This window comes from Manacus candei, unplaced genomic scaffold, assembly GCF_025592945.1.
Source record: "Manacus candei isolate 608988 ecotype Guabito, Panama unplaced genomic scaffold, ASM2559294v1 h1tg000022l, whole genome shotgun sequence".
Classification (NCBI taxonomy): Eukaryota; Metazoa; Chordata; class Aves; order Passeriformes; family Pipridae; genus Manacus; species Manacus candei.
In genome coordinates, this window is record NW_026138070.1 from 2,574,067 (window position 1) to 2,601,789 (window position 27,723).

General features: G+C 54.8%; 1 protein-coding gene across 1 annotated transcript; it reads left to right on the forward strand.

Moving 5' to 3' along the window:
• Nucleotides 1-213: 213 nt before the first annotated feature.
• VWA5B1 (von Willebrand factor A domain containing 5B1) lies at nucleotides 214-27,414 on the forward strand. The gene is made up of 22 exons (XM_051786512.1): nucleotides 214-340; nucleotides 5,492-5,662; nucleotides 5,895-6,041; nucleotides 6,396-6,618; nucleotides 6,803-6,945; nucleotides 7,193-7,324; nucleotides 7,563-7,687; nucleotides 10,705-10,881; nucleotides 13,733-13,843; nucleotides 14,326-14,528; nucleotides 16,255-16,369; nucleotides 17,922-18,107; nucleotides 18,341-18,536; nucleotides 19,452-19,639; nucleotides 21,701-21,920; nucleotides 22,064-22,372; nucleotides 22,947-23,084; nucleotides 23,645-23,770; nucleotides 24,262-24,336; nucleotides 24,716-24,785; nucleotides 24,988-25,111; nucleotides 25,331-27,414. The coding sequence occupies exons 2-22, from the start codon at nucleotides 5,524-5,526 to the stop codon at nucleotides 26,090-26,092; spliced, it is 3,909 nt and encodes a 1,302-aa protein (XP_051642472.1). The 5' UTR covers nucleotides 214-340; nucleotides 5,492-5,523; the 3' UTR covers nucleotides 26,093-27,414.
• The last annotated feature ends 309 nt before the right edge of the window (nucleotides 27,415-27,723 follow it).

A 27,723-nucleotide genomic window follows, 5' to 3' on the forward strand; every position in this document is an offset into this window, starting at 1 on the left:
CACTCCAGACCCGCCCTGGACCCCCCTGGTCCCCCCAGCCCCGCTGCCCGGTGGGGAGGGTCCGGGGGGGTGATGCCACCGGTTGCCGAGGTGGCTGGTGGTGCAGCGCTCCCCCACCCCAAGCCCCGGCGCTCCCTCCTCTCCCTCCCTTTTCCTCTCTCCTCATCTCCCTCACTCCCTGTCTTCCAGAGACAAAAGCGCTCCGCAGCCGTGCCTGTCGCCTTCAGGATTCCTCCTGTCCCTCCTGCCCCCCCAGCCCGGCCGCAGAGGGGCTGGAAGAGTGGGTGAAGTTGCTCCAACCCCCCCATTCCCTTCCTCCTCCTCCTCTCTCCCAGGAAAGGTAAGAAAAATAGTGGTTACTCTCCGTTTGCTCCTGCACCTTTTTAGCTCGGCAGGGGTGGGTGTGAGGTGCGTGTGTGTGTCTGTGTGTGTGTGTGTGTCACTTCCCAAGGCTGTGCACGATCCCAGCACAAAGCAGCTCACTGAAGAGATCCCTGTCATAATATTTCTGCAGGCACAAGCCCACACTTTGAAAGCTGCTGCTTCCCAGCCTTGCCTTTTCCCAGCTGGATAGTGAGTCCCAGAGCATCCCATCCCTCCCCAAAATTGTGCAGGCATCAGTAGTGGCTGTCTCCATCTCCCTGCAGGCAGAGGACAGGGATGGATGGGGGAGGGGGGTGATGCTGCAGGTGACAGGCTCTTGCTCTCCTGGGCAGCCAGGTGGGATATCCTGGCTGTGGACACACTGTTTGGGGAAGGAGGACTGACCTTGGCAGGGTGAGGGGGGCTGATCTCAACGGTAAGGGTCAAAGCAGCAAGACCTGGCTTGTATCTGCCACGTTTGGCTGGGGCATGGCAGGGCAGGGATGGATGGGGAAGGGCTGTGCTGCTCCTGAGGGCCCTACGTGTCTCCTTGGATCCAGACGCATTCCAGTTATGGAGTTTGGCAATTTTAGCCCAGCAGAGGGTTGTCTGGGCTAACAACATATCTCTGGTTCAGCTCAGAGATCTTCCCCCAGCTGCAAGCCTGGCAAGGCAGGGGTTATCTAAACCTTGTGTCAGAAATGAGTGATTGACAGCTCTAGAAAGGGGCTTGGGGCGTGAATCCACATCCTTGAGACCCAGCTCTGGGGTCAGGCTGGTGGCCCAAGACATCTGCCAGGGGTATGACTGGCAGATCCCAAAATCCCAAAGTCTCTGCCAGGGCTGTCAGTCACGTTCCAACCTGGCACTGCGTCACCCCGGGAACGAGGACCCAGCTGCTGGCAGGAGCAGCTGCTCCCCAACCTTCCCCCAATCTCCATATCCAAGGCCTTGGGGTGCCCTTGGGGACACCCCAAAGGGATGTGTGTCTCTACCCAGCAACCTTTGTCACCTCTGTGGCAGTGGGGGGCCATGCTGTCACCCTTCCAGGGCCTGCACTGGTTGTTTTTCTGCTTTCCCCATCAGGTGTGATACCCTGCTTGCAGTTTGGGGTTTGGGGAGACTGGAGGTGGGAGAAAAACTCCTGTAGCTTTTCCTGGGAAGTTCCCACAGGTCTGCCATTGGATCCCTAGCTCTTCCAGACAGGAGAGTGCTGTGTATGCTTTGAAAACACCATTTGTCCTGGTGCTTCCTAGAGATGTTTTGGGGGTTGATCCCAGTTCCCTGGCCAGGTTTGAGCCTCCTGCTTTGGGGGAAAGCAGCTGGAGGGGTCCTGCATGTCTTAGTCGTGACCTGCAGATGATGTGGGTCAGGTAGGTAAAGTCAGGGGTCCCTCAGCAGCATGCCCACATCTTCTCCCTGAGCCCTGCTGTCCTTGAAAACCAGGGAAAATTCCCAAGTGTGACTCTACTTAAAAGCCCTGAAAGTTTGGGAGGTGCAGGGCTTCTCCCGTCTCGGGATTGCAAACGGGGGAATTCTCTTCCCCGTGGGGATTGCCCAGGGATGCTGGTGGAGGGTTGTGGTGCAACAGGCACCCTGTCACCATCCTTGTCCGGATCTGTCCACCTGTAAATCTCCACAGGGCACTCCGGCTGTTGTCATCCTGGCCAGCCACTGGATGTCAGTGTTGCTTGAGACAGAAGAAGAGGAAGGAATATTTTACCCGGCTGGAGGAAACCAGGCACCCGCTGAGCAGTGGGGATGTGCCCCTGGTCTGGCTCGGACCTGGAGATGTGATCTCCAAGGGAACCCATTTGGGGCCGGTCAGGGGTTGGGGCAGGGCGGGGCAGCGAGTCAGCAACCCAAAAGTGCATCTGTTGCACCGTGTGGCCCCAGGGCTGGGCTGCACATGGCTCTTCATGTCTTGGGGGGGCTAAAGCAACCGGGGCTGCCCCTGGACATCTGCCCTTCAGGCAGCAGGGCTAGGTGTGGCTGAGTTGGCTTTTATTCCAGCTCCTGGTTTGGCTCTCCCTGTCCTGTTGTCAGCTGTAGGTGCCACAGCCCCCGTGGTGTGGCACTGCTGGGACCCCAAGGCATGGCTGGGAGTCGGGTCCTGTCCGAAGCCAGGCTGTGTGCTCACAATTTGCTCTGTTTTTCCATTCAATACCTGAAAATACACCTCAGAGGAGTATTATTCTGCCTCTGTCTTTACTCCACGCGCTCAGACAGATTATTTTTTTTTTTTTTGAGGGCACATCAGTGCTCAGAGACACAGACAGACACCCAGGGCAGTTCTGAGCAGCGCCCCAGGCATTCCCCCCCCCCCTTTTCCAGGCACGTGAACGCATTTGCCAACCCAATCCTTTAAAATTCAGCCCCAGCCTCGCACTGCTGGGACAGGCACCCGCAGCCACGTGGAGGGGCTGGAGCCCGTGCTCCAGATCCCAGCCCTGCGCACTCCGCACGTCAGCGGGACCGTCCGCGGACGTCGGAGCAGCATCAGCGCCTTCCCCGTCAGCCGGGCACGGGAATTGGCCGAGGGAATTGCCCGGAGTGGGGGGAGCGCGCTAGTTACTGCGTCGCTCCCTCCTCCGTGGCCAGGAAGAGCGGTGGATTGTCATGGAAAGAGTGTTTACAAAGGAAGGAAGGAAGGAAAAAAGAAAAACAGGGAAAGGCAGTAGCATCCCGGCGGTGTGCCAGGTCTGGAGCGTGGGACAATGTCTGTCCCCAGCTGATGAGATTACAGGTGTAGGGTATTCGGGGGGAATGAAGGTATTTACCAGTGGTTTCCCTTTTTCCCCGGGATGCCAGACGCTGTGTGAGGCCGTGGGTTGGGACCAGGTCGGCGGGATGGCCCCGTGCCTGCCCCAGGGCACGTTTGGTGGCATTGAGAGGGCACCCTGAGGACTGGGTGGGTGCAAGGATACCCTGTGCTGCCGTGATGCTGGTGGTAATTTTTGGGATGCAGCGTCCTGCCAGCTGAGTACTGAAGGTGCAGCCCTGGGACCTGGATGGAGACCGAGTGCAGGTCCTGGAGTGGCAAAGGCAGGATGGGGAGCAGCTGGGGGGCTGGTGATGGGCTCCTGGGGGAAACAGGAGAGAGGTGCCAGCTCTCCCACTGCTCTCCCCCACTCCAGCCTCCCCACTCTCCTTTTCCATGCTGCAGTCACTTGATGGCGTTGGTGACACGATGTGTGCAGAGCAGCCCCATGGCTGTGCTGGCTGCATCCCCATCCACAGGGGTTTTGCTGGGAAGAGCCCCCCAAGCCCTCCCTGTCCTTGTAGGGCTGGGTTTTTTGGCTGGCACAGCAGGCAGGGCTAATTGCAGGCTCCTCTGGACCCCTGAGATCTCTGGGAAAGGTGCAACTCTCCTGGCTGTCTTTATACAGGACATGGCACAGGGCTCTGCATCCCACCAAAGGTCTCTTAGTGCTTGTCCTGGCCCAGGTGGTGCAGAAATCCCTGATGGCAGAGTGGTTCCCATGGGAGCCATGTCCCCAGTCTCCCACAGGTGAGGGGCTTGGATCTCAACCATAGCTCTGCCCTAAGTCTCTGCAGCCAAGGGAGTTTCTGAGCTAAAATCACAGCTCCTGGAGCCCAAATTCACGCCTCAGGCAGCCCATAATGAATTCTTGTTGTGCCAAGCTGACAGAGAACATCTTCACCTTGTTATTTCCTCCTTTCTTTCTTCCCTAAGGCAAAGTAATCCCCCCCTCCTTAAGTGCCCCACCTGGCATTTAATCACCTCCCGATGTCCTGATGGCCTCTGCCACGTCCTGCAGAGAGGGGACCCTGTAGCAGGTGGAGCCTTGACAGCTCCTGACTTTCCAACATCCCTGTTGGCACGGCTTGGAGCACCTCGGTGTGGAATGGGCTCCCCTGGCTCAGGCAGGGCTCCTGTGTTGGAACAGCCGAGCTAGACGTGCTCCTGCATCTCCTCATGCACCCCAGGGATGCATCCTCTGACCTCCCTGGGCAGCCCCTGGCATGAGCAGCACTCGAGGCAGCAGGAGGGGAGGATTAAATCGGGAATGGCAGAGGTTGTTGGCTGGGATTCAGAGGCGTGCCTCGGGATTACTGCCCTCCATCACCATCCTTGCTGCTGTTTCCTTTACTCGGTTTCCCTGGCTGCTCTCCCCCATCCCAGCCAGCCCTTCTTGCTCTCCCTACCTCTCTCCCTTTTTCCTCTCTTAACGCCGTTTTCCTGCCCGAGTGCTCGTGGGGCTCGTGGCCTTGATGTCTGCTGCTCACGTCTTCCGTGGCATTTGCATATAAAGGTGGTTTTTAATAACGCAGGACTGGTAGGAAATGAGAAACTGATGTATTTCAGTGCTTCTGGCTCCTCCTGGGCCTTGTAAATCACTGCACAAAGCACTGCAGAGCCAGCCGGGGAGAACTGCTGCCTAGCAACTTCTCCCGATGCCCCGGGGGAGCGGGATGTGGCCCTGAAAGCCACCTGAAAGGTCTCCTTTAAAACACTCGGGCTTGGGGGAGAGGAGCTGGAACAGAGGAAAACCTGCTCCGGGAAAAGAGTTGGAATGTAATTGGCAGAAGGAGCCACTTTGCATCTGAATGTCTCGGCTGAGCACAGCGTGGGATGAGTCAGCCTGTGCAGGAAGGATCTGTGGATGCGGGGCAGCACCTCCCCGAAATGCAGCGAGGATGAGGATGCCTGACTCTGCCCGCCTGCTCTTCCTTCCCACAGGATAAAGGAAAACTCTCAGGATCTTAGCCTTATCCTGGAGAAAGTTGTCATTTTGGATGGATAATGAGGAGCAAGAGGGATAAAAAAAGGGTGTTAATCTGTTCTGCCCAGGCTCCAGCAGTGTGAGAGCTGGGGAGATACACGAGTGTGGATCTCTGGAGCCACTTGTCTCCAGCCAGGCAGGTTTGATCCCTTGTGCCAGCAGAGATATGAGAAATGGGTTCACCATGTGTGTTCCCACCAAGTCTTGCTCTGTCCCCATCCCCTTAGTGGAGCCACCAAGCCCAGGTCTCGTCCTTTCCAGTGTCACTCACCTTTCTGTCCTCAGAACTGCTAAAAAAACAACATGAGGTGACAGTGGCACACAAACATTTTGGGCACTTGGTGCTTCTCATTCACTCTCACCTTTCCACCTCTCTCCAGCTCCCCACCATCGCCAACAGACCCCCGGGAAGATGCCAGGGCTGGTTAACTGGGCGACCCTCTCCCCGCTGCCCCTCACCACGTCGGAGGTGACATCTTGTGTCAGCGGCTACGCCTTCGGGATGACAGCCCTGCTCACCTACCACAACCCAGACCCCCAGGCTTTGGAAGGCAAGTTTCAAGGAGTAAAGCTTGGGAAGGGAACTTTAGAGCCAGGCATGTAGCAGTGGTGGGTCTCTGTGCATGCCTTAAACCTTCAGATGCTCGTAGGAAGAGCAACCAAGTGTATTATGCCCGAGACTGATTTTTTAGGTGTGAAAAATCCCTGGGAAGTGCCAAGAGGGTGCTGGCTGGTGGGTCCAGGGAAGCAGCTGGTGTTGCTAAAGCCCCTCCTGGCTGGCAGGTCTCTTTGTGTTCCCCTTGGATGAGGGCACGGCCGTCGTGGGCTTCGAGGCGGCCGTGTCCCGGCGCGTGGTGACGGTGCAGATCAAAGACAAAGCCAAGATAGATGACACCTGCTTGGACAGCTGCAGCCTCCCCAGTGGAAGAGGTGAGGAGGTGGAGGCTGTTTTAGGGAATGTGGGGGAGAAAAGGATGGCAAGAGGAACGGGGAGGTGGTGGCAGGGGGCGGCTGGCTGGCATATGCCGTGGCATCGAGGGGGCTCCTTGTGAAAGGCTGAGTTGTTGTGGTGCTTGTGTCCCTGCCAGAAATGTCAGTCTTATCTGTTTTGGAAAGCACTGCTGCTTCTGGGCAGCCAAAGGAGTGATGCAGAAGGCTGGGGCTCTTTAGACAGTGCTGATGTGTGCAGTGGGGGCTGCTTCGGGTGTTTGATCCAGAGATGGGGGGAATGTGTTCCACTGTTGTGCCACCATGTCTTCCTGGTGTGGTCCTGTCTCTGTGCAGGAAGGATCCTGATGGATGAGGACCTGGAGAGGATTGTTTTTGTGGCTAACCTGGGCATGATTCCTCCCCTGGAAAGCATCTCCATCTTCATCAGCACCTCCTCTGAGCTGCAGACTACGCCCAGTGGGGCTGTGAGGGTCCTTCTGCCGGCTGTGTGTGTCCCCAGGGTCCCCCAGCCCAGCCTGGAGAATGCCAGCAGCCCTTCCAGCCACCAGCTCCAAACGTACGGAAAACCAGGGGTGGGCTCTGGTTGGGACTGATCCAGGGGGATGCAGGTCTGGCCAAGGAGGACTTTGTTGTCACTCTGGGAGGCTGGAGAGCTGCTGCAAGCTCTTCCTCTGGCAAACCTCTATCCTGGGGGGATAGAACTCGTTCACAGGGTTTATTTGGGCTCATCTCACTGGCAGGGACAAGCAGCACTGTGGATCAGGGAGCCCGGATCAAGGGAGCAGGTTCTGCCTGGCTCAGCTGCTGGAGAGTGAGGCCACCAACCCCTTCGAGTACGAGTTCAGCTTCCACCTGGAGATTCGGGGGCCGTGCCTGCTGGCAGGTAGGAACACCAGTGCCATCTTGCTGCACTGGGATGGGCTATCACCTCCTCAAGGCAACATCCACACTCTTCCTCCTTCACTGCCCCTCGGTGTGGGATCTATTTTGACAAGTTAGCTCTGCTGAGGTGGATTTACCAGCACAGGGCTGATGCCAACACGGGTTCCTGTCCTCTGCCGCCCTGTCATCTCTTCTCCCTGGTCTTCCTAACCCTCAAACCCCAACGGCACCTTGGTTTTCCTGGGCAGGCGTCGAGAGCCCCACCCACGAGATCCGAGCAGACGCCGACCCCTCGGCTCGCTCCGCCAAGAGCATCGTCATCACCCTGGCCAACAAACACACCTTCGACAGGCCCGTGGAGATCCTCATCCATCCCAGCGGTAGGTGGGCTCTGCCTCCTCTCTGCTGATCCTGGGACCCTCATCTGCAGCTCTGGGCACAGCTGGATTAGCCCTGGTTTTGTGAATATTGTCAGGGTTAGGCTTCCTTAGGAGGTAATTCCAGACTCTCTCAAAGTGCTCCCCAAGCTCAAGGATATTGCTGTTTTTCCAGGCTGCATCTCTGCCAAATGCAAAGTTTGGCCAAGGCTATTCCTCACTCAATTCTTTGCATTTCCAGAGCCCCACATGCCTCACATCTTAATGGAAGAAGGTGACATGACACCTGCAGAGTACGAACGACACCTGAAGGGGAAGAATGATTTCATTAAAGGCACTAAGAAAGACCCCAGTGCCGAGAAAAAGGTGAGAAACAAAAGCTGCAGGTGTTAGCTGAGGCTTTCCCTGGACTTGGAGCTGAGCTAGCAAATGATTCCTTGTTGCCAGCACCACTTATTACACTTCCCTGTAAGCTCTGCAAGATCCTCCTTCGGAGAGGGGCTTGTGTGAAGGAAGAGGGGAAAATTCAGCAGTGCTGCTGGTAAGCTGAGTGTGGAAGGAGCTCTGAGATGGTTATTGTGTGTATAATTAGTGCTAGTCTAGCATAGCATAATTAGAGAGGTGCATTGTGATAGCATTAAGGGTATTATAATTATTGCAATGACACAGAATAAAACATTCTTTTAATTGCTCAGTAAATGTTTACTGTTTCTGGATATCTGTCAGAGAGAAAGAAGTGATTTTGCTTGGAATAATGAGCTGAACTGGAGACAAGGTAGGAGAAACTTCTCTTTGTTCTGCTGAGCAGCAAAGAGAAAAATATCTGCGCTGGGATTTGTGCCTTGTCTTCCAGCAGTTCTGAAGGAATGAGTGACAGCCCAGAACCTCAGCGTGTCTGGGAGCAGCTCAGGGCCCTCTGAGTTTCCAGGGTGGGCGTCTTCCCCTAAGGCACAGGTTGTGCTTGTGTGACCACAGCCCGGGGCTGAAGGTGTCAGCGCCTGTTTTGCACACACCAGAGCTCTCTGTGCACCCAGAGCTGCTCATTTCTCCCTGAACTCCTTCTCCATATGCCTGATCCTGGGCCCTGCTTGGCAGAAATCCTGGACCTGCTGCAGGGATGGCTCCCTGTGCTCCTGTGACTTCTTCTGTCACCAGAAACCTGTCAACCTTCCTCTCCTTCCCTTTGCCCTCCACTCCCTCTCCCAGGGCTGGGACTGCGTGTGCTCCTCTAATTGTGTTGAGTGTGGAACGAGGTGGAACTCCCACGCTACGCCTTGGATGCTCCCTAATTATTCCTCTGTCTTTAGCACGTCAAATTATCTAAGTGGGGATCATTTCCCTGCAGGAAACCCATCTGTTCCTCAAGGGGGCTGGAAACAACTGTAGGGAGCAGAGGAAATGCCCAAAATGTCTGGAGTGGATGATGGACTGGAATTGCTGCTCAGAGCAGGACACTGGGCACCTCTCAGCTTAAATTAAATTAGCCCAGAAATTTCAGCAGTAGATGATAATTAATTTTCCTCCTCTGGTTTGTTATGCAAAAGGCTTGGATGCTGTCAGCTGCAGGGTGGTGGGGATGGATGCACACTGGAATCAACTCTCCTCAATATGATCTGATTAGTTTACTGTAATTGGATAATGGGTGGAGGGGAACGAAAGAGAGGTGAGGAGGAGATGTTTTCTTTCTGGTTGACTTGTAGTAGCAGCTCTGAAGCTGTTTTCTGAAGGCTTGCCTGTTAAATTCCCTCCAAAGTCAGTGAGAAATCCCAAAACATGGGCTTAGCCCAAGCACACAAGGATTTTATGTCATGGATCTCCAAGAGCATTGGAGGGATGGACCACAATTCAGTCCTTGGACAAAGGCAGCAAGGATCCCCCTGGTCTGAAATGTGATAAACCAGGAATGATGGCATATGGCTGAAGGAAAATGAGGATAGAAAAAGCTCTTTGATTTCCCCATGTCTGATTAATTTATACTCCAAAGTACGAGAGGATGAGCGAGAGCTGATGTGGCAGCGAGGTGTCTGTTCCTGTGAGTGAGACCCGTCTTTTCACAGGGTCAGAGCAGCAGCACTGGGGCAGCAGAGCTGAAAGCAGAGCTCTTGCAAGTGTTGATCCACGGGGACTCTTGAGTTAGCGAGTTACATAAAATAAAGGCGGGTCGTTGGGTCGTAGATCGAGGAATGTGACTCATGGCCAGGGAAAAACAAGCCTGGTTATCTGGGGTCTGATTTACTGCCGGTGAAACCAACGAGAAGAGCAGTCAGAAAGAGGAGAAAACAGGCAAATAAAAAAAGCTGAGGACTGAGCTGCTGTTGTGGAGCGTGTTTCCACCCTCAGACCCAGGGGTGATGTGGGGTGGCCGAGCTCCCTCGAGAGCAGCTGAGGCCGTGAACCCACGACAGCTTGATACACACGTAATAGCACATTATAAACCCATCACAAGGTGTTTTCACCAGTTTAATTTTATCCCATTTGTAATGAGTACTTGAAATAGAAGGAGGGAAAATGCAGAGCCATTAGAGCTGTGTGCAGTGCAGAGACAGATCATGCGGGGTCCATTGAACGGTGGCCACAATGACCGGTTTGACTCTCCAAAGCCTTTCAATCCCTACAAAGAAAAGTGATAAAAGAGCTGGGCAGAAAAAGCAGCAAACCAGAGGCAGCAGGAATGAACTGAAGCAGTGAACACAGCACACCGGCTGTATCTCTTGCTTCATTAGTGAGTGACCGTGGAGAAAAAACTCCGGTGTGCCTCGGTGGGATGCGAGGCTGTGCTAATGAACCAGGTTTAAGGCTGTGCTAATGAACCAGGTTTTCGGGAAGGATCTCATGAAATGTTTGCAGAGTTGGTTTTGCAAGGTGCTGCGTAGGGCCAGGTCTTTTTGATTTCTCCCCCAGGTTCTCATCTGAGCGTGCAGCTGCTCTGTAGAATTCCAGAATGGTTTGGGTGGAAAGGGACCTTAAAGACAATCCCATTCCACACACACCCCCCCCATAGGCAAAGACAACTTCCACCAGACCACATTGCTCCAAGCCCTGTCCAACCTGGCTTTGAACATTTCCAGGGATGGTGAATGCTTTTGTATGTGCCATGGGCCCTGATTTAGGCTTTCTGCCAGCTGTTGTCCCCTGAGCAATGTGTGACTGAGGAGGCAGGAATTCCATTTACCCACGGAGTAGCTCCCCTGGAGGTATGAACAGAACAACTTCAGTGCACCCTGAGCCTTGGTGTTGTCACCTCTGAGGCCAGAACAAGCAGATTCTGGCCTGCAGAAGGCCACACACTTACATTTTCAGGCACACAGCCCTACTCTGATTCCAGTGCAAGTGAAATGGGGCAGAAAAATCAACCTCTTGATCTTTGTCCTTCTTTCTTGCAGACAGAAATCATCAGGAAGCGGCTGAACAAGGACATCCTCCACCACCCCATCATCATGCTCAACTTCTGCCCTGACTTGAGGACTGTTCAGCCAGGCCTTCAGGATGCCCAAGGCGAGTTTATCTTCCTCATAGACCGGAGCAGGAGCATGAGCAGCGGGAACATCAACCGTGTCAAGGTACCTGCGGGAGGGGAAGCACCTGCATGTCAACAGAGGATGAATTTTAGAGAGCAGTGGGGGTGCTGAGTGCTGAGGAGTGTTCATTATGAGGGGATGGGGGGTAATTATACGCTGTAGCTTTAGTCATCTCAACCATGGGGCTTGTTAGGTACCTGCAGTGAAGCTCATTCTCCTGTTCTCTTCCTCATCTTCCTATCAGCACATCAAATGCAAAGTTGTTTTCTTTCCCTCTCTTTGCTAGCATGTTTTGTGCATCCCTTCTCCAGTTCCCCCTGTCTCCAGGAGGGCTTTGGGTGATTTCTGTCTAGGGGACAACCCTCCAGGGTGCTCCAAGGGGAGCGATGTGCTGACCATGCGTTAGGAGATGTTTTGCTGAGGGGCACCTCTTGCCCCCCATGAAACATCCCTTTTCCAAACACAAATCAACAGCAGCAGCCTGGTGGAGGGTTATGGGAGATGTGCTGAGACCTCTGGATAAAAAAGGGGCCTGGAGAAAGGCTTTGTCAAGATGTTTTGTGGGTCTGAGGTTCCCCTGTCAGATGTGACCCTTTATCCCGCACCAACCCCAGTGCAGGACCGTGCACTTGGTCTGTTGAACCTCATGAGCTTCACACAGACCCACTTCTTGAGCTTGTCCATCTTTAAACACATCTCCTTTCCCATCTGTCTCTGGTTTCCATGGGAACTGCTGGAGGACAGACACCTCCGGCAACAAGGATTGGGATGCTGGGGAACCTGAGGATGGCTGTGGCAGGTCCCCTGGGATAGGGAGGCTGTTCCCAAAGGGATCAGGATATCTCTGAGTTGCACCCCCTTCCCCCAGGACCTTTAGGAGTCTGGGAATCTCTGCCCCATGCCAGATTTTTGCTTTCCAGCTCACAGCATGGCTGGGTTAGGGCACCACAGTCTCTGCAGACTCCATGAAAGCTGGTTTGTCCCATGGGGATGGAGACCCTTGCAGGGACAGACCCCTTCTCTGGAAGGTCCTGAGCTGGGACTCCCATTGCAGAAGTGCTGTAAAAACAGGAAAAAGAAAATATATTTCGTTGGAGATAGTGGAAATTTCAGAGGAGATGCCTCAAGGGAGAAACCCACTGTCCTTCTTTTGAGTCTCCCATCCTTGTTTGTCACTTGCAAACAAAAGTCCCTTGCAGGAAGGGCTCTTCTTAGTGGGTTTGGGGGGGTTTTGCTTGATGGAAACTTCTGCATCATCCTCAGATGGCTGGATGAGTGAGGTGACAGGGCTTGGAGCTGTGCAGCCACAGGGATGCACTAAGGGATGAGATGGGATGGCTCAAGTGGAGCAGGAGGGCATCTGGCCAAAGCAGCTGGGGTGGAAAGTTCAGAGGCTTAAATTCCCTGCAGCCAGTCCCTTTCCCACCCTGATGCAGCCAGGGAGAAGAGCCAGGCTGTGATGGTACATCGAGCTTGCTGGCAAAACTACACTAATAACTGGGAATTGACTTTTCTGGAAGCAAACATCCCTCCTTATTGAGTTGCTGTATAGATACTGAGTGCAACAGGATCAAGATCAATATTTACCATAAGAAGCAATAAATCTTCCTGGTTGCTGAAACAGCACCCAGGCATCGGTTGCCCGCTTTGGGAAGTGCTTCAACAGAAACATTTGGAAATTTGTATTTTTTTCCCTTGTAATTAGTTCCAAGATGGGATGTCAGCGCTGAGATCTGGAAGAGCCAGCATCCCAGGAGCCATCTGGGAGCAGTGGTATAAATACACCCTCGTAGGTTTGAGATAACAGCTTGGATTAAAGCACTCCAGAGCCTGTTAAAGGGCAGCCCTGTTCTTGTATTCCCCGGATTTTCAGTGCTCCAGCTCTGCCGTGCTGAGTCTTGCAGGAGCTGGGAGCTGGGCTGACCTGGCACCACATCCCTGGTGGTCTCAGGCGGGTTCTCTGTGTACCCTCTGTGGTCACTCGGTCTTTGCCACTGCACAGGCCAACACAGGGTGGCTGTTCCTGCTCGTTTGACCTTGGCAGCTCCTCCTGGGACTGGCTCTAGGGTTTCTGCTGCCCTCGGCAGACTGGCAGGAGTCTGCCTTGATCAGCATTTAAAAAGAACCAAGCTGCTCTTGAACGCTTTGCTTTACATTTTGCTTTAAATAAACATTTTGCTTCAAATTGGCTTCCTCTCCTGACATATAATTGCTCCTCCAAGCTCAAGAGCATCTTGGGCAGCTCTTGCCCAGTTGCTGCTCTCAAAAGCTCTGTCCTGGAGTTGTCCATGACCATCACAAATGTCTGTGACAATTCAATTTGCTCTTCCCTTATGTAAAGCCCAGGAATAGGCACATTAGATAACCACCTCTGGTAAAGAAAATAGCTTTAAACTGTTGTCTCCCAGCTATTTTAATTGAAGCCAGCTATGAATACAAGAGAATTGGGGATGGGGGAGGCTTTTCCTTTTGTGTAACTTGGAGCTGTTTGTTTATTTTCTGCAAGTTTGGGCATTGAGATGCATTGCGTGTTGCACTTCTCAATTTCACACTCTGCTTCTCACCCACCAGCTCGGTGCTGCAGCACCGTGTTGCCAGCACAAATTGAATCCCTTAAAAACAAACACAAAAATTTGTTCAGCTCTTTGCTGGTCTTTTTTTTTTTTTCCCTCCAAAGACTCCCCATTTTCCTCACCGCTTTGGGTCCCAAATACCATTCGGGGCCTTCGGAAAGAGCAGCGTCCCCGTTGCGGTGCATGGGAAAGAAACAGTTGGTTTTCTGGCAAATGCAGGTGGGAATAAGGTGGGATGGCTCCAGGCAGAGCTTTTACTGGTGAAGCTGTGGCAGCCAGAGAGAGTCCTGGGGTGATGATTGTTTGTTTTCCACCCCCAGGATGCCCTGTTGGTCGTTCTCAAGAGCCTGATGCCAACGTGTCTCTTCAACATCATCGGGTTTGGATCCACCTTTAAGACCCTCTTTCCTGCCAGTCAGGCCTATTGTGAGGTGGGTGAACCCACATTTCACAGAATCACAGACTCACAGACTGGTGTAGGTTGGATGGGACCTTAAAGCTCATCCCATTCCACCCCCTGCCATGGGCAGGGACACCTTCCACTAGCCCAGGTTGCTCCAAGCCCTGTCCAACCTGGCCTTGAACACTTCCAGGGCTGGGGCAGCCACAGCTCCTCTGGGCAACCTGTGCCAGGGCCTCACCACCCTCAAGGGAAGAATTTCTTCCTAATATCTAATCCAAACCTACCCTTCTTCAGCTTAAGGCCATTCCCCCTTGTTCTGTCACTACATGCCCTTGTAAAAGGTCCCTCTTCAGCTCTCTTGGAGCCTCTTTAGGTACTGGAAGGGGCTCTGAAGTCTCCCCAGAGCCTTGTCTTCCCCAGTCCAGCTCCCTCAGCCTGTCTCCACAGCAGAAGTGCTCCTTGGTGCTCAGAGGGAGCTGCTGCTGACAATTCCACTGCTCCTTTGGGCAGGAGAGCCTGGCCCTGGCCTGCAAGAGCATCAGGAGAATCCGTGCTGATATGGGCAGCACCAACATCTTGTCCCCTCTGAAGTGGGTCATCCGTCAGCCCATCCACAGGGGCCACCCCCGACTGCTCTTCCTGCTGACAGAGGGGGCCATCAGCAACACGGGGAAGGTTCTGGAGCTGCTGAGGAACCACTCCTGCTCCACCAGGTACAGAGGGATCACCCCTGCGGGGCCAAAATCCCGGCACAGGGAGGGACGTGCTTCTCCTTGGACACAGCCCCATCTCACACACGTCCCCACTTCAGAGGCACAGGCAGGAGAGATTGCTGCTGTGAGCCATGGGAGAACCTCAAAGGGTTTGGAACAGATCCCAGAAGTTCAGATGCTTTTTAAACAGTCAAAAGCAGGATAATTGAGCTGACAGCTTCACAGCTCTTGTCTGATGCTTCCTGCTAGGAGAGATTGACATGCCAACAATCTTCCTTGCCTTTTTTTGTTTTTAATTTTTTTTTTTTTAAAGCACATCTGGGGCTGGCCCCAGCTGCTTCCAGGATGGGGCTGTGCAGAATTGAATATGCTGAAAGGGAGCAATGTAAAAAGCAGCTAATTTGTGCCTCGAGCTCCCAGCCTGGCTTCCCAGCCCTGATCACAGGCTGTTCTGGTTTCTCCTCTGCTTCTTTAAGGGACACAAAACGTAAGAAAAATGTAAGAAATCCTCATTCCTCTTCCATCCCTCAGATTTCACAGCTTAGCAGGGAAGCTGCTCTGTGGGTTTTTAGCTACATGGAGGTCTAATTGCTTCCCAGCTGTACAGGGCATCCCATCCCTTGCTCTTACAGAGGCGTGGGATAAATGTGATCAGCGTTAGAGTGTGGTCTCAGGTGACCCTGGAAGGCAGGATCATGTGCATGGCCCATCTCAAAAGAAGATCAGAGCCTTATCTGAGAGGGCTATGAGGCTGGCCTAGGATTTGCAGCCAGCTGAGGATTAAAAACCCCTAAGAGAAAAGCCCCTCGTGTGGATGCAATTTGCTGCTGAAGGTGGTTTCTCTCTCAGTGATCCACTGCCCTGACCAAATCCCACCCAGCCCCATCCTTCTGGCTTCCTGCCACATTCATCCCCACCAGGCACTGCCATTCCTGCCTGGACTGCAGCTCAACTTCCAGCCTTCAGCCCAAACCAAATCCTGATTCACAGAGCTGGGAGTCAGGGGAGCAGCTCCTCCTTCCTTGAGAAAACGTTTATTGTAATCGTGAGCAGAGATAATTACTGGATCTTTAGTGCTATTGACCACAGGCAGCAGGGAAAAGAGGTGAACTGGCAGCAAAGCAGCTTGTTTGTGTTTGCAGAGGAGGGCAGGGCTCGGGGTCCTGCTGGGAAGCCCCTGAGTGTCACTGCTGAAGGCTGGTCTTTGGGGAAGGGGTTTGAGGTCTGCTGAGAGGAGGGGGCTGGTGGTTCATAGAATCCCAGAATGGTTTTGGTGGGAAAGGACCTTAAACCTCAGCTCCTTCCACTCCCTGCCATGGGCAGGGACACCTTCCACCAGACCAGGTTGCTCCAAGCCCTGTCCAACCTGGCCTTGGACACTTCCAGGGACAGGGCAGTCACAGCTTCACCACCCTCACAGGGAAGAATTCCTTCCCAATATCCCATCTAACCCTGCCCTCTGTCAGTTTGAAGCCATTCCCCCTTTTCTGGTCACTCCAGGCCCTCATCCAAAGTCCCTCTGTAGCTCTTTTGGAGTTCCTTTAGGCACTGGAAGGTTTCTCACCCTCCTGCCAGCCACCTCTACGAGGAGCTGGTTTGATTTCCTCTGGCCATAGCAGTGGGATAAAGCCGGGGGGATCCTCTGCCTGCAGGGAGTGGATGAGCTGCGTGGGGCTGGGGGAGATGACTTGTCCCCTGGGTTTTGATTCTCCCTCTCCCTTTGCAGGTGCTACAGCTTCGGCATCGGGCCAAACGCCTGCAGGAGGCTGGTCCGGGGTCTGGCTGCCGTGTCCAGGGGCAGTGCCGAGTTCCTGGCGGAGGGAGAGAGTCTGCAGCCCAAGGTACAGCCCCTCGCTCCCCAGGGACCGGCCCTGGAGGCTCTAACGATGCTCTGGTTCAGCGAGGGGGGAGGCCACGGCTCAGAGCGGGTTTATTCCCCATCCCTGGTGCTGCCTTTCCACCTCCCCCCTCCCGGCAGCAGGTGGGCGAGGCGGGAGGGGATGAAGGAGCATCTCCATCTCCGGCTGTCGGAGGGAGTGGGAGGGTGTGTTTACCCTCTGCGTGGGGCTGGGGGAACGCGATAGCCGCGATACAGCAGCTCTGCCTTCAAAGGCAGCTGCTGCCTCACACACCGGGCAGAGGGACCGGCATCGGAGCAGCCAATTAGTTTTGAAGTCAGGCCCAGCCCTGGCTTTGCTCGGGCGAGAAGGACCCGGGGTTTGAGGGAGAGGAATGCGCTGCGATGGCTTTGCACATTCAGCCGGCTTTAAAGCCTGCTCGTTTCCACTCTCCCCGTGAAGAGCAAACCCGTGTGCCTCGGATTCAGCTCTGTCCCCTGCTGAAAGCACAGTGCCCAGCTTGTCGCCCGCTGCATGACTAGACCCGGAGGGAATTGGGTCTTTAGCTCCTAAATATCTCTAAAAAGCCAGCTCCTGCCTTCGTGATTTGAAAATGAGGAGTTCAGCAACCCCCACGTCTGCAGGAACCTGGAGCACACAAAAAGCTCTGTAAGACAGAATGGCATCAACATTTCTGATGTAAATTAAAAGCAAAGACAGTGAAGAGAGAGGGTTTTTATCGAGCTATTAATAAGAGCTTTGCAGGCTGTGCAGCTCTGTGCCTTCAGCAGTCTGAGGCATCAATTAATGGCCTTATAAAGCACAGCCTGGTGTGTCTTCCCAAGCCTGTGAGAAAAAAACAAGGAACAACAGGGAATATTCGAGCTGTTCTGCCTCAAAATCCGGTGTTCACTTCCCCTGGTGTGCAGAGAAGCTCATGTGGATGGCTCCCTGACAGGTTTGTCCATGAGCTATTCACGGATGTTGGTCTTCTCCACATGTATGATTGGTAGAGCGTTGCTGATCTCCAGCAGTGGCTTGTGCCAGCAAGGAGCTGTTCCAAAAATATTGGTGCTGTCACTCTGTGTGTGAATGTCATGGCTCGGGACAGGGATGGGGCTTGGACAAGTGAGGATCAACAGCTTTTCCTGGGTGCTGGGTGGGAGCAGGGGATGCTGCAAGCAGGGGATGCTGGCCACAGGCTCCCACCTTGCTCTGAGCCAGCAGCACGTGCAGGATGAGTCCCGTGTTCCATCAATACCTACCCCTGGTAAAGAATCATGGAATCACAAAGTCATTTAGGCAGGAAAAGACCTGTAAGTTGAGTCCAACCATTAACCCAGCACTGCCAAGTGTGACCATGCCGAGGGGCTGGGGGTGCTGGGAGGGGTATGGAGTAGAGCAAGAGGGAGCAGGCTGCCAGGAGAGGGTAGGAATCAGCTGATGGGTTTGTTTGAAGAAATCTTCCCCTTCCCTGCAGCACACAGCACGTGCACCATGGCACACATAGCATGCAGCTGCTTGTTTCCCCTCTCCCCTCTGCTCCCTGCCTCAGCTGATCAGGTCCCTGAAGAAGGCGATGGCGCCGGTCCTGAGCGACGTGTCCGTGGAGTGGGTCTTCCCCGAGAGCACCAAGGCCTTGGTTTCCCCTGTCAGCACCAGCTGCCTCTTCCCTGGTGACCACTTGGTTGGCTATGGCATCATCTGTGATACCTCCCTGTACCTCTCCAACCCCAGATCCGTGAGTCCATGGGGCTGTCCCACGAGTGTGGGGCTGCCCTGGAGGTGAGGGGTGTTGGGGTCTGTGTACACGAGTGCCTCAGCTCTGCACATGGCCAGGAGGTGTTTCCTTCTTCCTGACTCTGTCCTTAAGAGAGGTGGTGGATGAGACTTTGGGGTGCTGGTGCCCAGGGGCTGGGATCTGGCTGATGGATGCGCTGGTGGGACCTGTCCCCTCCCTCTGCTTCCCCACAGGACAAGCGGCAGTGTTACAGCACGATGCGCTCCCAGGAGTCGGGCAGCTCTGTCTTCTTTCACTCCCAGGAGGAGGGAGCAGACATGGACAGCTGGAATCACTCCAGAGACTCGGAGGGCTCCTGCCCTGCCGAGCACTGCCCCGACCACCTGGGGGTGGGCAGAGATCCCGGGGGAGAGTCGGACACAGACACGGGTCAGAGTCCCCTCCGTGCACGCGTGGGTGTGATGGCCCTGCCTCCCTAATCAAGCTCCTGTCGCTGCTTCCCCGATTTGCTCCCCTGATAAATAAGTGTCTTCAGCTACAAAGAGCCAGAGGAGTTTGCAGGAGGGATGACAGATCTCCTGGGGCTTGAGCGAGTCTGTTTGGTTTGGATGTTTTATCCAAACCTGTCAGGAAATCAAGGGGAGCCCTGGAGAGCTGGATACCCTGGAGATTTTCAAAGCTTTGGCTTTGACCACATAATTATTTACAAGCTTCCCAAGCAGTGTGTGAAGGAGTACAGTGAACAAATGGGTAGCTCTGCTAGAGCATCCCTGCACCTGCAAAACATCTTCCCAGTCAGGAGAGGGGGGGAATGGATCCCAAGCCCTGTTCCCAGGGTGTCCCCCCTCCCCACCATGGTTTGAGTGGGTGTTTGTGTCAGCAGCATTTGGCATAAAGCAGCTGGGGAAACCTTTGTTACTCACGGGATGTTATTCCCTTATATTTCGAGAGGAGCTGTGCTGTGCATCCCCTCAAACTTGTCAAAAGCAATGAGAAATCATGTCTTTCCAAGGCAAATTTTACTCTTGCTCTGACAGGAGGATGTCTGCACTAATTAAATTTCATTAGTAAACCCTTTGTCTTCTCCAGGGAGGCTTGGGGAAATGCAGTCAGGCTTCTTCTGTCTGAAAACTGCTCAGACGAAACCTCCCCAGCCCGCTCTCTCAACATCCACAGGAATTTTGAGTGTTCCCATTTCCTTTTGTGGTTTCATTAAAACTTTGCAGGGCTGGGGGTGGCCCCCTCAGTCCCGGGAGGACCCTGGGGTGGGCCCTCTCTCTCCCACCATGAGCCAAGGGGGAATGGCACCTCTGGAGCAGGGCTGATCCTCTCTCCCACATTCAGGAATGGATGTGAAGGGTTCCTCCAGGAGACGAGCATACAGCACCACCCAAATCGCTGACCACAAGCCTGGCAGGAAGGTGCCCACGGCCAGTGATCCCAGCACAGCCCTGGTGAAAAACCCCCTTCGGAAAACCCACCTGCAGGACCTGCAGCAGGTCAGCCCCGACCCCTGGCAGGTGGATTTCCAGGTAGGTGATCCCTGGAGAGGGTTTACCTGCAGGTGGAAGCCAGCAAGGAGCAGCAGGAAACTATCAGAGCCAGGGAAAGGGTGTGGCTCACACTAGTCCTAAAATATATAGATAATAGATACAGTTCTGCAGCATATCACAAACACGTGGGAAACGAGCCAAGCAGAGAGCAGAGTGCCATCCTGATATCCCACAGCAGTCCCTCCCCGTGGGAGCCCAGCTTTGCCCTGCTAAATTCCTCTCCCCTCGCCCTGAGTGGCCTGTGCTTCACCTCGCTACTCCTCTGCTCATTCTTATCTCCCTGCAATTTGGGATTCAAACTCACTGCAAGGCTGTGGCACTTCTGTGCCTTGCAGGGAAAAGGAACTCAGTGCCAAAACAGATTCCTAGCTGGATCCACAGCCTTGTGCAGCACTAGGGCGAGATGTGGACCTGTGTGATGATACATCTGCTGAACAGGGTTATGTCCCCTGCCCACAGCAGGTGGAATTTGGGAAGATTTTACAACTCATCTATGGGAAGGGTGGTTTTCTCCCATCCTTGGCATCACTGGGATGCTCTGCTCTGCAATCAGCATCTGCAGGGCTGGAAAGACCAGCAGCACTTTAGTTCCCATGGAAACTCAGAGTGAGGGATGTTTGGGGCTTTCTTTTCCCTTATGCTGCGGGTTAGAGATCGTTGGGAGAGGGGTGGGAGGTGAGATCAGGGGGTGAAGGGGAAGCAGGGCCAGTGCTCCACAGGGAGGGATGAGACCTCTGCCTTCCAGCTGCAGCAGGGAGGGTGGTGAACGTGAGCAGTGGTAGGTTTTAGGGGTACCAGTAATCTTCCCTGTACTGGAAAGGTCCACAGAGCATCCTCCTGCTCATGGGATGCTCAGTGCGAGGGCAGGGATGGAAACGACTCCCTTCTGGAGGGCAGCAAATAGTTAACAGCATCCATCCTGCTCTTCATTAAATGCAGCCTGCTTTTGCTCTCCCTCCTGCTGCCAGGGCTCCCAGCAGCTCTCCCAGCTCCCGGTCCTGCTGCCAGGGCTTGACATTTTCGGGGGTGTGAAGGCAAGCCCTCAGCTCGTCTCCACACGCACCGTGCTGGGAAGGAAAGGTCAGTGCCAGCAATGGGCAGCCTAAACCCCCAGCTCTATTCCCAGCTGGCTTCCTCTGGCTGGGAGGAGAGCTCAGGCAGGAGAAGGAGCAGGTTTTGAATGGAAAGGGTCTGGCAGGGGCTTCTTTGAGCAGTTTGCTTTTAAATATCTCAATATTAGCTCGGTAAGTAGCTCCTGGAGCTGTCAGCCTCCCATTTCTGCTGGTGGACTCATAGAGCACCAAACATTATGTGGTGATGGAGGTCATGTATCATCCAGAGAAAATATTCTTTCATCCAGCATGGAGGTCCACCACTTTCTACCATCTCTGTCCATCACTGGGGTTGTGCTAGGAAAATAGAGAGTCTGTCAGTTTTAGGGGACCTTCCCACAGCCCTGGGGACAAGAATAAAACCCAGAGCTTGCAGAGGGGAACATCTGTGTGGGATGTGACACCAGAGGCGCTGGAGTGGGGGATTCATGTCTCCTGAAAGTGGAGAAATAGACTCATTAAAAAAAAAGAAAAAGATAAAAATTCCCTTCTCCCATCCCCTGCTCCTCTCTCCTTTCGTTACTAAGCAACTGGTCCTTGATCTTTCTGTCTCTCTTCTTTCCTTTGGTTCCCAAGTGAAGTCATTAAAATGTCTGGAGGGATGAAAATCATATTTCACCTTCTGCATGTCTGGGGAAGGAGCCCCTGGGGCCAGGGTCCCTTGGGGACGGACACACTGCAGGTCTGATGGAGGGCTCTGGGCACGAATTCCAGCCAGGGGTGGACAGAGAGGGAAGGACTTGTGTGTGTGCAGGATTGCATCCTGTGCTGGGGTCGGGCAGGGAGGAGGTGGGATCAGAAGGGACAGAGCAGGTCCATGCAGGGACCAGGGAGGACAGAGCAGGTCCATGCCAGGGATCAGAGAGAACAGAGCAGGTCCTGCCATCAGCTGCAGCTGATCCAGCCCTAACATCTGCTCTGCTCTCAGCCCTTCCCAGCCAGCCCTCATGGCTGTGCCACCAGGATCCGTGGCACAGGTGCCAGGCGCCCGTCCCTGCTCCACCACGGCTGTGTGTCCTTCTGCCACGACACCAACTCCCCGCCAGTGCTGGACGGGCTGCAGCAGACTCCAGGAAGGGGCTTTGAAGCACTCGATGCCAGTGTGAGCCTGCGGTCCTCGTTGGACAGCCGGAGCCCTGGGGACCCGGGTAACTGGCGGAGCAGGAGGGCTGGCGTTGCTCTGAGTGCCACCGGGCGAAAATTAGGGAGGATTAATTATACTTTCCTGCTGGCGGTGGGGAATTCAGCTCCCGGGGATGTGATTAATGATCTGCCTCTCCCCTCTCCACAGAGTCTGCCCAGCATCCATCCCTCACTTTGGAGACAGAGACCTCCTGCGAGTGGGAGCCACAGGACCTGGACATCGGCGCTGCCTGCGGCTCCCCCAGGACCCTCTGCAAGGCGGTGGTGAAGGGGCTGAGGAACAACGAGCCCGTGCAGTGGGAAGTTCCCTTTGACATCCGCCCTCTCCTCCGGGAGCGGGAGAGCCAGGGGAACGGGGACACAGACCTGTGGAGTGAGACCTTCCACCACCTGGCAGCCAAGTCGGTCATCCGGGACTTCGAGCAGCTGGCTGAGAAGGAGTGTGAAATCGAGCACGGTAACACACTGCTGGCTGCAGGCACGCCCTGCTGGCTGCAGGCACGCCCTGCCCGGCATCTGGGGGGCTTTCCAGCAGCCTCAGGAATTAAAGCAAGAGCTGGAAGTGGTGAAATATTAGGGAATGTCTCACACAGCTCCCAAATGATAGCTCCCTCCAGCTGCCTTGTGTTTTTCTCCTGCTTCTGCACATCAGCGTGCCTGAGCTTGTGCTCCTTCACACTCCTCAGGAGCGGGGCTCAGTGATCCTTGTGGGTCCCTTCTAACTCAGTATATTCCATGATTCTATGATTCCTCTGCTTCATGCATCAGGTAGCATGGGGTTTTTTTAGGAGCTGGGAGGAGGCATCAAACTCTGAGGATCCAGCAGCAGCCACACATCAGTGCTCTGGGCTGCACGTCCCTGGGTCTTGTCAAACTTCTCCTCCATGAAGTGTGTCTGGGCATGTAAAATAAGAGCAGAAGAAGCATTTTAGGCAGAGTTTAGAGCAGTACAGGGGTGCAGTCTCTGCTGGGTCTGGGAGCTGGGTTCAAGGTGTGGCCTGGACTCTGAGCCTGGTGTCCCTCCCTGGCAGGGTCCGGGCGGCGGTACCAGCTCAACGCTGTCCACACCAGCAAGGCCTGCAATGTCATCAGCAAGTACACGGCGTTTGTGCCAGTGGATCTGAGCACGGGCTCCTACCTGCCCACCCTGGTCCAGTACACCCACACAGGTAACGTGGTGTGAAACGTCCTGGGAGGGAGAGTGTCACTGAGAAACCTGGCTCAGGGTAAACCCTGTGAAGCCACAGCTCAGTGCTGCACCAGACTACATACCCGAGGCCATGGCTGAGCTCTTGGTGGTAAGAACCTCTTCCCATGGCCAGGGAAAAGGTCCACTCTTAGTCCTGGATGCCCAAAGATGCCCAGAGAACCACAGAATGGTCTGGTTGGAAAGGACCTTGAAGATCATCAGTCCCACCCCCTGCCATGGGCAGGGACATCTCCCACTAGCCCAGGTTGCTCCAAGCCCTGTCCAACCTGGCCTTGGACGCTTCCAAGGATGGGGCAGCCACAGCTTCTCTGGGCAACCTGTGCCAGGGCCTCACCACCCTCACAGGGAGGAATTCCTTCCTAATACCTAATCTAAACCTGCTCTCTGTTGGTTTGAAGCCATTCCCCCTTGTCCTGTCACTACAGTTCCTGACCAAACGCATCATCCTGCGGGTTTTGTTGCCATAGTGTGTGTGCCAGTCCCTCTCTAACCCTGGCCATTCCCTTCTCTCGTGCCAAGGGGCAGCATCCAAGCAAGGCAACCAGAGGAGCCTGAGCTCAGGAAACAGAAGGCATCGTGGCCTTTCCCCTGGACGTCCCCAGTCAGCCTGTGGCCAGAATGGAGACAATAGATTTTACAGCACAAGTAAGATTCCCTGGGGTTTTGTCTCCTTCCTGGTGTTACAGATCTCAGTGGTTTGGAACATCTCTGGTCCTTTTTAATTCTGCCTTCTTCTTCGGAGGCATTGCTCACCAGACACGTGTCTGGCTGGAGCTCATCTCCTCAAATGGGGAAGAAGCTTCAATTTTACCCTGAAACCCTGAAATCACAGGTCATGCTGCTGACAATCCTTGGAAGTTAATTGGCAGCCGTAACAGAGATAACACGGGGGATGAAACGGGTGTAATTAGAGGCAAGGGGATGTGAGACACTTGCTTTGTCACCAAATCCTCCACTAATGAAGACGAGTTGGACTGGACCTTGCCTGGCACTGTCAGAGCTGCAGCTGAGTTAACGTGGCCCTGATGAGGCTCATTGCCCCGATGATGCCGTGGGGAGGGAGAGCGGCCACCACAGCGGGGGCACGGCAGGGGTTTCAGCTGGGTGGTGTTCCTGATGTGGTTCCTCCATTCCAGATGCCGAGGAGAGCAGCCTGTCCCCCTCCAGCACCCCTCCCTCCTCTGCCTGGGAGCGTTGCCGTCTCCCTGAAGGTAGGAAAAGAGCTGGTGGCACTTGCCAGGGTGCAGCTGCATCAAGTCCTCTTGGGTATTTGGGCTCTTGACCAAATATTTTGCTGAGGTTTGGGGGGTTTTATAAAACTTTACGACCTATTTAGGCTTGTGAACACAAGACCTGACTCTTTCTGGGGTACAAAGGATGGAACCTGATGCAGCTGTTGGTATAAATCTCCCCCAGGCTCATTTTTAAGAGGTGTGGGAGTTTTATTATCCACACAGGAAAAATGGGGCAAGGGGAGAGGATTTTGCCAAAGACTCAGCAGATGGACAAGCCTGCCCATGTCCCAGGACACCGTGCTCCCTTTCTCCCTCCTGTAGCACATCATTTACCCCCAGCTCTGTTTCTTCCCAGGGCCACTCCAGAGCGTGTCTGCTTCCTCTGCACAAGCCCAAAAGTCCATCGAGAGGCTTTTTGCTGCCAGGTATGGACCAGCTCAACCTTAACAGGTGCCTTTTACCTCCCTAGGTCTGAAGTGAACACAAGTGATGGGGAGAGAGAAAGGACGTCCAGGGACAGCAGCCAGAGCTGGGACCCAGCTGTCTGGGGACAGGGAGGGCTTTTGGAGGAGAGGGTGGGAATCAGGAGGAGCATGGAGGTTACAGTCACCTTTTTATCCTCCTCAGGCTGACCCTCAATAAAACCAGGCTGCTGGTTCGAGCTGCCAAAGGGTTCATGAGTAAATCTCCAAACAGAGGGAGCAAAGCCAGCTCTGAGGGTGACAATGAGAGCATGAACTACCTTCCCCTGGTGAGCAGCTCCTTCCTGGGTCTTGTTGGGGTTGCGTGGTCATTGCAGGGGAGCAGAGGGAGGATGCCCCCGGATCTTTCCTCTTGCTGTCCCTGACAACCACGTCCAGTGGTCTGCTCAAAGACAGAGAGCTGCTCCACTCATCCACACCTTTTCCCTGAACTTCCCACAAGTGGTTGGTGCCTCAGAGCTTCCCTGTGTGCCCACCATCCCTTGCAGGTGTCCCTGCAGCTGGCCTGTGGTGCCTTTCTCCTGAACTCAGCCTTCTGCAGTGCCGTCAACATCCCCATGGAGAAGCTGAAGTGGACGTCGCCCTTCGCCTGCCACCGCCTGTCCCTCAGCCCCTCCAGCTCCTACAACACCAAGAAAACCAGTCCCTCCGTGGAGCACAGAAACTTCGGCTCCAGCCAGCAGCTCCTGGTGCCTGATGGGCACGGGAAGAGTCCCACCAGCAGAGACACCACTCGGGGGGCGGTGCTGGAAGGCCCCGGCAGCCACAGGGAGGACAGCGGGCGCCTCCGGCACTCCTCGGGCAGCGCGGTGGAGAGCAGCTCCAGAGCCCTGACAGCCGAGAAGGAACCGGCCCCCCCGGCCATCACCATCCGCCGCTTCTCCTCCCCGCAGAGCGCGCTGGGCTCGGCCGAGTGGGAAGCCGACAGCGGCCGGGGCTGGGAGGCAGACGGCTCCGAGGTGCAGGCACTGCTCCTCCACGTGGAGCTGCAGCGGCAGACGGAGCCCGAGGGGATGCTCTGGGCCACGGCGGTGGCCCTGGCCTGGCTGGAGCACAGCTCAGCTTCCTACTTCGTCGAGTGGGAGCTGGTGGCTGCCAAAGCCAGCCTGTGGCTGAGCGGGCAGGACTTCCCGGAGGGATCCAGCCTGGCCACGGTGAAAGCTGCAGCCCAGCAGCTCTTCGTGCTCCTCCGGCACTGGGATGAAAACCTGGAGTTCAACCTGCTGTGCTACAACCCAGGCAGTGTGTAGAGAGGGTGAGGAGGGAGGCTTGGGCCGATTACTGAGGGTGCAGGAGCAGGGATCAAACCTTAAGGAAACACCTCCAAGCCTTCAAGGAGCTCCTCAGCTGCAGGGCTATGTGTGTTTATTAGAGCAAACCCTGTGAATGGAGCAGTCCAGGCTCCATCCTGCACTCAGCAGTCGGAGTTTTGCCCTGGGAGGGAACCTTCAGCTGCTCTTGCTATTTATTTTCAGCTGGAGCAGCACTTCCAGCTACAGCAGTTTCCTCTGATCCTGGTTCCTTCTGGTTCCCAGAGCAGATCTTGCTGCCTACTCCACTTGCCCTGTCCGTGCTTGGCTGCCTCTTCCCAGTCCCAAATTGCTGCCAAGCCCCTGCTGCAGCCCCCCAGCCCTGAGTCCCTGCTCTCCTGAGGCTCCTGACTGGCTCCTGCCATCTCAGATGGCTTCCAGGGAAGATTAACATCTGACAACATGCTCATCACATGGATCAAAGGGAATCTGGGCTGGGAATGACCATCTGAACAGCAGCCCTGCTGTCACAGCCAGGAGGATCAAGCCCAGCCACGCACCAACAAGCTGAGCCAGTTGGAGAGTGGGACCAAACCCCATCCCATCCACATGGTGCTGGGCTCCCTCAGCCCCCCTGCAACCCCAGAGGGAGTTTGTGAGACCCCTTGCAGCCAATGTGTGCCTTCAAAGCTTCACAGGCAGAGCAGGGGCACCTGGGATTGAAGGATCAAGTGCCTATGGAGGGAATCGCACGTCTCTGTCTCTGGCATGGCTGTGATGCCCGTGGAGCCCATCCAAAGCCTGCTGCCTTTCACTCCTTTCCTTGGCATGGAGCAGCCTTGCCATGTCCCACCAGGCTTCTGTCTTGTGTCTGCATGTCTGGGGAGCAGATGGGAGGGACAGTGGGGACCCCGAGCACCCCTCTGGTCTCTGCGCTTGGCATCACCTCTCTGGGGTCCCCAGGAGCTTCCCTCTGGTCTCTGCTCTCAGTGTCAGCTCTCCAGGGTCTCCAGGCAGATCCCTCCAGTCTCTGCTCTGGTATCACCTCTCCTGGGTTCCCAGGACCGTGAACAAACTCTCTGGTCTCTGCTGTGGTGTCACCTCTCCGGGGTCCCAAGGAGGATCCCTCTGGTCTCTGTTCTCAGTGTCAGCTCTTCAGGGTCCTCAGGAGGATCCCTCCAGTCTCTGCTCTGGTGTCACCTCTCCAGGTCCCCAGCTGGTGATGCTCAATGGTGCTGCAGGTTTGCTGGCCAGGTGCCTCAGCACAGTCGTGTTCTCTGTTGCAGAAGTGTTGTTGTCCCAGTAAATCACAGCCTGCTTGACTTCCCAGTGTGAGTCTTTTCTTTTGGGGCTGGTTCTTGGTGGGTTTCCCTGGGGACACCTCAGCTGGCTGGATAGTTGTGTGGCTGTGCAACAAAATAACACCCCCCCCCAAAAAAAACCCCATCTTAATTTAGTGCTTGAGTTTAGATCCGGATTTCAAAGCGGAAGGTGCTTCCTTTGGGTTTTGAGGAGCTGGGTTTTGCAAACCCCACGTTGCAGAGCACTCTGTAAACCCATGTTTTAAACTCTGTAAATCCAGGGTTTTAAAAAACAGGGGAAGTTTGGTTTAATTCTTCTATGAGGCAGAG